The sequence below is a fragment of the Haliaeetus leucocephalus genome, unplaced genomic scaffold (assembly GCF_000737465.1).
Source record: "Haliaeetus leucocephalus isolate CR32 unplaced genomic scaffold, Haliaeetus_leucocephalus-4.0 Scaffold162, whole genome shotgun sequence".
Lineage (NCBI taxonomy): Eukaryota > Metazoa > Chordata > Aves > Accipitriformes > Accipitridae > Haliaeetus > Haliaeetus leucocephalus.
The window spans coordinates 12,757,763-12,766,886 of NW_010972598.1; the positions used below are offsets into that span (position 1 = coordinate 12,757,763).

At 45.5% G+C, this 9,124-nt stretch overlaps 1 protein-coding gene across 1 annotated transcript; it reads right to left on the bottom strand.

The window, feature by feature from the left end:
* Window positions 1-468: 468 nt before the first annotated feature.
* On the bottom strand, window positions 469-8,904 carry STC1 (stanniocalcin 1). The gene is made up of 4 exons (XM_010562816.1): window positions 8,787-8,904; window positions 6,362-6,504; window positions 5,120-5,331; window positions 469-1,790 (listed from the first exon to the last, which is right to left on the bottom strand). The coding sequence occupies exons 1-4, from the start codon at window positions 8,902-8,904 to the stop codon at window positions 1,520-1,522; spliced, it is 744 nt and encodes a 247-aa protein (XP_010561118.1). The 3' UTR covers window positions 469-1,519.
* Between the last annotated feature and the right edge of the window lie 220 nt (window positions 8,905-9,124).

Genomic DNA, 9,124 nt, shown 5'->3' on the forward strand with positions numbered 1-9,124 from the left:
ACTACTGTGCAGAGAGCGGCGTTTGGGGGAGGCCCCCAGCTACTGCTGCGGGACCGGCTGCTCCGCTCCTGTTCGCAGAGGCTGCCGAAGAGGTGGATGGGAGGAAAGGCAGGTCTGAGAGCATTAATGCATGCGTCCTCTTAAAGGCAGGCACACTGCTTTACTTCCGAAGCTTAAGACAATTTAAGGATTTTCCCTGCCTTTCCCCAGAAATCAACTTTCTAAAGGAAGTTTTACCCTGCGGCAGCTATGAGATCCCAAAGCAGCTTCTTGTCAGCCATCTGATAAGTCCCCAAATAGCTCTCCAGCAGCACTGGTGCCTTGGGTATAACTACATCTCACAGCAGCTCTGTGGAGATAGGACTGGCCAGTCTGAACTCTTCCTCCCCCTCCCCTGTTTTAACTGAGAAGAGAGGCTTGTTTCTGGCCCAGTAATTTCTGTCCTAAACATCTTCTCTCTTCCATTATAAGAAGGCCACAGAGTAGAATGTGAACTCTTGAATATGACAGAGATACTGTTTCCAGGAAAAAAGAAATAGCTAACTTACAAAACTAAGTTTATGCAATAAAGTTATTATATTCTGCTCCTTTTAAGCAGACTCTCGTGGAATTTATGTACAGTACATGACAGATTTTAAAACTATTTATACCACAGTTAGAGCAAGACCTTTAATACTCTAGTCTTAAGACAGGGTTTGTTTTTGTTAGATTTCTTTTAAAGCTTTAGACAGTTAAATACAGTACATAGATGTTAGCTTTTAAATACAATGCAAGATTATGTAACCTTCTGACTAGCTTCAACCATAGACTGGCACCTCTTTTAATCATTTCCGTAGTACAAAATGTTCCTTTCCTGATTTGGTGTGTGTCGGGGAGGGGGGGAGTTTTAACTCATTTTGCACTGTGGTGCCAGGTCACGGTAACTAGAATCATCCACAGCTAGCGAGTTTGGTAAATCAACGGGTTAACGGAGCTGTATTGGAAGGATTAGGACTGTATGACACTAAGAGACCAGGAATATGACATTCATATTCGTCCATGGCCAGCACAGATTCATAACACGAATTCCATTGACATCTTTAGGATGTGCAATAGTTATTAGTGCATCTATCGTCGCCTACCAGCTTACTACAAGAGAGAATAAACTATTCTCCTCGGTGCCAAATCTTCAGACTTCAATGGTGTTAGCGCTACAGTACATTTAGAGTTTGGTGTCTGAAGGCCTGACTACTGTACGGTTATATTTAAGACTAAGATTGTTTGGGATGTTTTTTGTGGGGAAGAAAAGAGATGGAGACATTTTGACGGCGGGAAAGCTGAGACACAACACAGATCCATGCAAAAGTTTTGTTCGAGAGGAATAGAAAATATTAATGACTAAATCTAAAACCAGTTCCTAGTTGTTATTAAAACTAGCTACAGTACACTTGGTTTGGGTGCATTACTCTTCTAGAAGAGAGACTTCAGCTTTGGTAGTGCTTAGCATCCCTTACACACCCATTGTCGCTCCCCTGAGGCGTTATGCGCTTTCGGCGGAGCTGCGCTTTGTGTGGGCCGGGACGGACCCCTCACCTCGGAGGTTCCTGAAGTAGAGTTTTAGCTTCTGCGGCTCGGTGATACGTCTCCTGGCGAAGTCCGCGCGCGGGTGGCCTTGGGCGCAGTGATCTGTCTGCAGCAGGTGGAAGAGGCTTGCCATGTTGGGTCCGATCTTCTCCATCAAGCTGTCCTTGATGGTGCTGACAGTCTCTTCATCGCACTCCAACAAGCTTCTCACCAGCTTGTTGTAATACCTGCACGAGAGTTACCATCCGTTATCCCAAGGCATTCCCCAGCAAGACAAAAGAAACAAGGTAAGAGCTGATCTCAAGCCAGGAGACCAGTCCAAGCGACAAAACTATGAGAATCAGAACTTTAAGTCGTTTAGGCCATGTCTGAAATTGATTTTTGACAGTGCACAACGTACCTATTCTTACTGCATTTAACAAATGCCCTGGACCTGGCGATGCTGTGCCTATGACATATGGAAGGAAGGCAACCCATCAAACTTCTAATGGACTCGTCCTAAGCGAGCAGCTGCTCCAGCTCTGAAAGGCAAGGCTATAAGCACAAGTGATTTTGGCATTACCTGGGTGGATCAGGAAGAAGGTGAGAGCAGGAGCTAAGATGATGTAGTAATTGGCTTAAGTGTGTGTTTTACTCTCCACTAAACAACCAGAATTTCTAGAGCTTTAGGAAAAAAACTAATTGCAGCTTTCCAATAGACAGATACTGCCCATCATCAGACAGGATAACAGACTAAACAGACCACTGGTCTGAGCCAGTACGACCCTTCCTATGAATGTAGCCACCCCTCTGGCACCATTCCCTTTTGTTCCTCTCCCTTCCCCTCCGTGCACAGCCTTTAGCCAGGGACCAGAAGAGGGAGAAGGAAACTCAGTCCAAGTCAGAGCCTGACAGATGCATGTATTCCCCAGGGACAGATCTTTAGGACATACAATCAGTTGTCACTTCCAACAAGCTGACCATGCATTAAATCACAAGTGAGGACCTTATGCTTTGCCCTGTTGCGTGCCTGCCTCCTCTACAGCCTGCTGCTGCATTTTCGCCTTCCAGCAGCCTTGAGTACGCGTTCCATGCTCAAGGAGGGAGCCAGGAAATTGTGCTGATCTGTTTCCCCAGCGCTGCTTGAGCTGAGCAGAGAACAGTGCTCAAAGGAACGATCCTCTGCGGGGCTAAGGCAGAATCAGCACAGCCCTCCATGCCCGCCTGGCTTGGGCAGGGAGAGCAAAGCTGGCAAGTGGGACCTCACTGTAAAAGAGAACATCTTCCTAGGGAGAGAAAGTTGGGAAAAGAGGAGCAGTCCCGTATTTGCTGGGCTACTTCTGCCTGAAAGGACGTTGGGGAACTTATTTTAAGCCTTTAAGGTCACTGTGACATTTTTCCACAGGAGCAGAAAAGAGAATAACCTGCAGGTGGAGGAGGGGAAGGAAGAGGGAAATGAGAGTTCACATTCAAACTCCTTTCCTAACTCTCAGCTCTGGCCTTTAGAGCAGCCAGTGGAGGTCAGGTGAGGTTAAAGTTTCTGCTGCACTTGAAGTACAAAAGGACCAGGCTTTGGCACGGTGGAGCACAGTGCAAGCACAGCTCAGCAGTGCTGATATTAAGGTCTGAAGCATGCACAGTAGTTGATGACGAATACATCTGTGCGAGCCATGCATCCAGCTTAAATTGGTCCCAGTCTAGCAGGACAGGAGGACCAGATCCTATTCACCTTCCTCTGGTGCGCTGCATATACCTCCTCCATACAAATATAGCTTGGTGGTTTCCATAGCTGGAGCTGCAATCAAGCAGCTCGCTAGTGTCTTTCAGGAGCTAGACTGCAAGCAAAGGCAACAAGGCTTTCCTCTCCTCCTGCTCCTGCCATGAGATTAAATCACAGGAAGATGCTATGACCTTTAACTACTTCCTCTCAGTGTCCCAGGCCAAGTGGCACATTCTTATTCTGTGGCTATGTTGGGACAGGGGCTGGGAAAGCAGGATGCTTTAGGAGACCTCAATGTAAACTATTAGCTGGGAAATCCTGCTGCTTTTGTTACTCAACATGTCATAATATCCTTTGGCTTTGACAAGGGTTGGCGGCTGTGGGGGAGGAGTTCCCTCCGTGCCGGCAGACAGCAGCTCCAGTTCAGGCTTGGTCCTCTGGAGAGGAACATCCCCAACACGTATAACACCGCTGCTGCTATCACTGCATCCTCCCTCGCTCGAGTGTCCACACGTCCCTCCTTCACCTCAGTGCCCCTACAGTCCCGCCAAGGGCTCTTTAACTCTACAATCCATCATATTAACCTGAACCGCTCTTTCAGCCTGTAAAACACTGATGCCGCAGCACTGCCTGCTCCTCATGCCAGCCCTCGGGGGAAGGCTGAAGCAAGCCTCTTCCAAATTTGCTTGGGGAAAGAGGGGAAAGACACAATTATACACGAGTATAATTTTCGCCTTCCCACAAGTATAATTTTCTGGATATAATATCTACAATAGAGTTTTCTATAATAAATTTATGCTGGTCAGAGATGCAACATCTATGTATCACTTGCATACCTGTCCTAGGATAGGTCTGGAGGCTTAAGGTGCTTCTAGATCAAGTCAAACAGCCACCCCAGAGGAGCTGTAGCATTCGCCACAGCCAGCCAACACGTTAAATTGCAGCTTGGTCTGTTTGCACTCAAATTCTAGAGCATATTTACTCAAACTGTTCAAAAAGATCCCTTTTAGCCCAATCACAAGACTCAGCACTGATTGTTCCAGGATTTAGAGGGAGAAATCCCTGCCCTTGCAGCGTGACTGCGCAGACTGCAGTAGCTCCCTGAAGCCTCTCTCTGTCCCTTGTCCTTGGATGATGGGGATAGGGCAGTTCTGTGCTCAGATAAAGGCACCAGAGAGCAGTGTGACGTGCACATTTCTGCAGCAGCTTTTGCTATCAAGAAGGAACAGCGGTGAAGACAACCCTAAAAGAGACCATTAAGAACACCAGACTACCCTTACAAATATGAACTTCTGGGTCATGGCAGAGTAAGGCTATAGAGGAGCAGGTTCGCTGGTTCCCTTTAAGCTTTTCTAGTTCTTCATATTGTCATGGTAAGTCGAAGGGCAAGGCCTCATTTGCTAGGTGCCATAAAAACCCAAGGAAAGGGATGGCTGCAGTCTGAAGAAGTGAGTGAAGTGAAGAAGAGAGAAGCAATAGGTTGAGAAGCTTTTAAGTGCTCAAGATGCCGGAGATGCTACATTAATCGAACTGGTTCGGTATTTAAAAGCTGTTTACCATTATACTGCATTCAGACTAAAAGAACTAACATTTAAACAAACTCCAGGCTTTGAAATAATGTATGTCTAGCTAATTTTATGATTCTCCCCTGGAGAAGTTTATAAGTGTATTTACCAAAAAGAGAATCAGAAGAATGCTGGTAAAACTTAACAAGAATTTGAAGAGGCAGAGAGCATTACTTAGGCTAAGCTATATTAGGACTTGTAAGAAGTTAGTCAACCCGGTTCCTCTCATTTCTTTCTCTGTGCTCCACATTTTTGCATTTGATGCATTTCAGCTGAGGAAAGCTCCACGTACCGGTTTGAGAACTGATTTGGAAGCTGGACGACCTCCGTGATGGCTTCAGGATTTCGTTTCGCAATGCCGCACATGTCCAGTTTGCTGTAGCACTCCTCTTGCACTTCGGAGATCATTCTTTGGAATGTGGAGCACCTCCGGATGGCAAGGAACACCTTGGACGTAACCCCATTTGCAATGCATTTCAAGCTTTCTTTCACAAAAGCTTTTCCCTGGAAAGAGAAGAAAAACCTTAAACTGCAACAGATTTCATAGAAAGGGACGTATTAACAGATACTCCGCTGTGGCTGGCTGCTATTAATTACCCTTGCTGCAATTACAGACCTGCTGCACATCCCTTACCAAGTACGGCAGGGAATTGGACCCTAAATGCTCACAATTATTGCATAGTTATCATTCACAGCAGTTTCAGTTGAGATGTACACAGTCCAGTGAGAACAGCGAGCTCCTGGTCCCAAAAGATTTAGGCAATGGAAGCCTTTGCGTGAACAGACCTGAAAGTGCCAGCACCAGACATGGGCCAATTCTGCCCTCCGGGAGAGGGCCGGACCGCTGACTGCATACCAGCGATTGAACACATCTGGTTCACCAGACCTCAAGATGCTTTAAGAGCTTTTAAGTTTGTCCTTAGGAGCGAGAACACAGGGAACAAGGGGGTGTGCGCGTTTTGGGAAGAAAGTACGAGGGAAAAGGGCCCTTGGCAGAGCCACAGTCCTCTGATATTATCCTATTTATTCTGCTGTGAGCAACTGCAGCTCCGGAGAGGCTGATCTGGCTGTGCATTCCCAGGCCCGAAGACTTCCAATTCAAATCCCAGCCCTGTGCCAGGTCACACAGTCAGAAGACTTACTTTGTTAGAAGAACGTTTATATTTCCTCCTGAAGAGGAAACTTAGCTCTCCGCCCCACAAAACACTCCTTGCCAAGTCCTCACACATAGCATACAGTATGTGGAAAATGTACGGTAGAAAATAGCCCTGAAGGATGCATTTGTAGCCAAAAACCAAAATCATGGTTCAGAGGAGTAGCTAAGCAGCAGGAAGGGCTGCAAGAAAGGAAGGGTTAAGCCTGCACAGACCCCATCTCCATGAGGACAGAGAAATTAAGGCATCCATTCAGCAAAGTATTTAAGCACATGCTTTAGTGCCGCAGGACTTGTAAAAGCACTTTATTGAATTGGGGCATGAAAAGGGAGCTCTAACGGCGAGGTATTATTCTCGTCCCCTTTATACTCGTACTGTACCTGAGTGTCAAATTTAGCAGCACTGTACAGGAAGGACTTGCAGATGTCGTACATGCCATCCGTGTCGCACGTGGAGTTCTCCAGACAGGCGAAGGCCCCACAGCCCACCTGGAGGGCACTGTTCAGACAGCGAACCACCTCAGCTGCAGAGAGAGGCACAGGTGCAACATTACAGACGCACCGCTCCCCGATGCCCAACGCCGTGAAGTCCTTCTCCAGCGCAAAGGCAAGTCACGCTCAACTGCAATCAAGCAGTAGCCTTATCGCTTTTCAGGACTGGAGGGAAAGGTAACAAAGAGGGGCCAAAGGCACTGCCAAAGGGAGTTATACGCTGAAGTCATGCAACAGATCACCAGCCAATCGAGGAACAGAAACTGCAACTACTGAAACCTTCAACTGGTTACATACGGATTGAAAGAGACGCAACACCTGGTAGGCTTTGCCTAGATGGAGACTTACGGGTCCGTCCCAACCTCATTCTGATTGCATGCGTTTACAGCTTTATTCAGAGTTCCTCTAAAGAAGGCAGAAGTTAATGAGGATGGGCCCATGAAGAGCACAGGGTGGTGAGGTCTTCTGCACGGTCTTAGACTGAGGGGAGGTCGGAGCAGCTTGGCAGCATCTGGCTCACAAACCTCCTTTGAAAATGAGACTGAAGTGATGGCGATTGCCAATAAGCTGGCATGAAATGTGCACTTACTGCGAGGAAGCGCTGGTTTTGCTAGCATTGGAGGTATTTGTGCTTTTCTAAAAAGTGTAAAGTATCTAGAAATAAGATTTTAGTTTGCGTGTCAATTATCAGTACTACAAAGGACTTGAACGAGCAGCTTGGTGCTAAATACTAACCTGGTACCCAGCAGTTTGCAAGCATAGCCAAGAGAAGTCATATTGCTGAAGATTTGCAAAGAGAAGGGACATTTGGACAGAGAAAGTTAAGGTAATGGAGCTGACCATGTATAATTAAAATCGTTGAGGCAGTAGTTAGTCTCAACAGGAGGGTATCCATGTCATCCCATCTTTTTTAGTGCAGATACTATGCATTTTAACAATGAATCAGCAGTATTGCCACATGATTGCCCTGAAATTAGTAGGGATTAACCTTTTTTGGTAAGCTGAACATCTGTCCCCTTATGCGTCTGTGCAAGGCATATTCATTACTTTTGCAGATCATGTTACGAGACATTCTTTAGGAAGAAATGCAAAGCCAGTGTCTCCCATCAAGATCCTAGGTGTGGGAAAAGTGAGGATTTGCATTTAGTGGAAGAGAACACACCTTATTAAGAGCTAAGTTGTAGCCTAAAGACGTATCTATATAACTAAGATCTCTACAGAAAAGAGGAGAAAAAAAAAAAAATTTAAAAAATCACCCAATTAACCCCTCCTCATTCTCCGCTTTTGCTTACGTGCCTGAAGGGAGAAATATTTGGTAAGATCATCCTCTCCCCAGTTCATAACCTCACCATCACACAAGTCATTCCCATAATTATGTTTCCACAGGTTCAAATTATAACTTTGCTTTCAGCAGACTTAGTATGCATTAAGCTTTTATTGTTTTAGGCACGGTGCAATAGTGAGACCCTATGTTTCTATAGCAACCAAATACAAAAGGAAATTGAGCAAACACCCTAGTATAATGCTGCAGAGCCTTGCAGATCTAAAATAAGACATCTGTTAATGAGCTCCAAATTAGAGACCTAATATCTTTTCAGTACACTAGAAGACAGATTTTTAATTTCCATTGTTCCAGACAATGTGTCCAACTTATCTAAGCATCTATAGTGCACAAAGTAGAGACATCCAGAGCTGACTTGCCAGCAATTTTTTTATCCATTGTAAAAGCAAGTTTGCTAAATGTCACAATCGTATTTTTATGGCACCATCTAACTGATAGCAATCAGTTTTTGAAAATAAATGCTAGCAGTGGACAGTTTCTAGGTTACCGCATTCTTCAAAGTCGCATATCTCTCTCCCCCTCTTTGAATAGACAGATGTTTGGCAGAACAATGGTTCAGACAAATTTCCACGGATTTTATCAACTTCCTAAAAAGCAAGGAATTTAACACCAAAGTATGATTGCAATTGGAGAAGAGATAAAGATACATGCAAGCAGGAGAAAAAAAAGTACACGGAACTCATTTAGTAGATGGGGAGGAGGAAAGAGAATGGATTGCATCCTGCAAGCAGATCACACACCGGTTCCCTGACCCAGCTCCTGAAAGGACATGATTTCTTCTCCAGCTATGCACCAATATCCTCCTGAATCAGACCCTTAAATTAATATTTGTTCCTACCAGCCATTAAGTTTATATGCAAAAAAAAAAAAAGAAAAAAAAAGGAAAAAAAAAAGAAAAATCAGCAGTAGAGATATCTGAAACAGTTTAACACATCAGGGTTCAGGCTCAAAGCCCTCCTTACTGGGTGTTACCTGAGTTCTGGGCTGCAACCCTGGGTTTCCTGGGGCTCACAGAATCATTCTGTTCAGCTTCATAGGATGCAGATGCACTGATCACCAGCAGCAGGAGAAAACCAGACTTTAGTAGCATTCTCTGACAAGTTTCCGCTAAGTGTGGTTTTTTGGGTGGGTTGGTTTTTTTTTGGGTTTTTTTTTTTTTTGGGTGTATGTGTGTGTGTGTGTGTGTGTGTGTGTCTCTCTCTCTCCTCTTCCACTTCGGCTTGAGCAAAGATGTGGATCTGGATACGCGCTCCCAGGGAGAGAGAAAGGAGTCCGCCGAGGCTCAGGGACGTGCTGCAGCCCGGCTCTGC

Coding starts and splice junctions, on each gene's coding strand:
- STC1 (XM_010562816.1), bottom strand. CDS start 8,904: ATGCTACTAAAGTCTGGTTTTCTCCTGCTGCTGGTGATCAGTGCATCT. Junction 6,505..8,786: donor GGTTGCAGCCCAGAACTCAG/GTAACACCCAGT, acceptor CTCTCTCTGCAG/CTGAGGTGGTTCGCTGTCTG. Junction 1,791..5,119: donor CCAAATCAGTTCTCAAACCG/GTACGTGGAGCT, acceptor ACTCTCGTGCAG/GTATTACAACAAGCTGGTGA.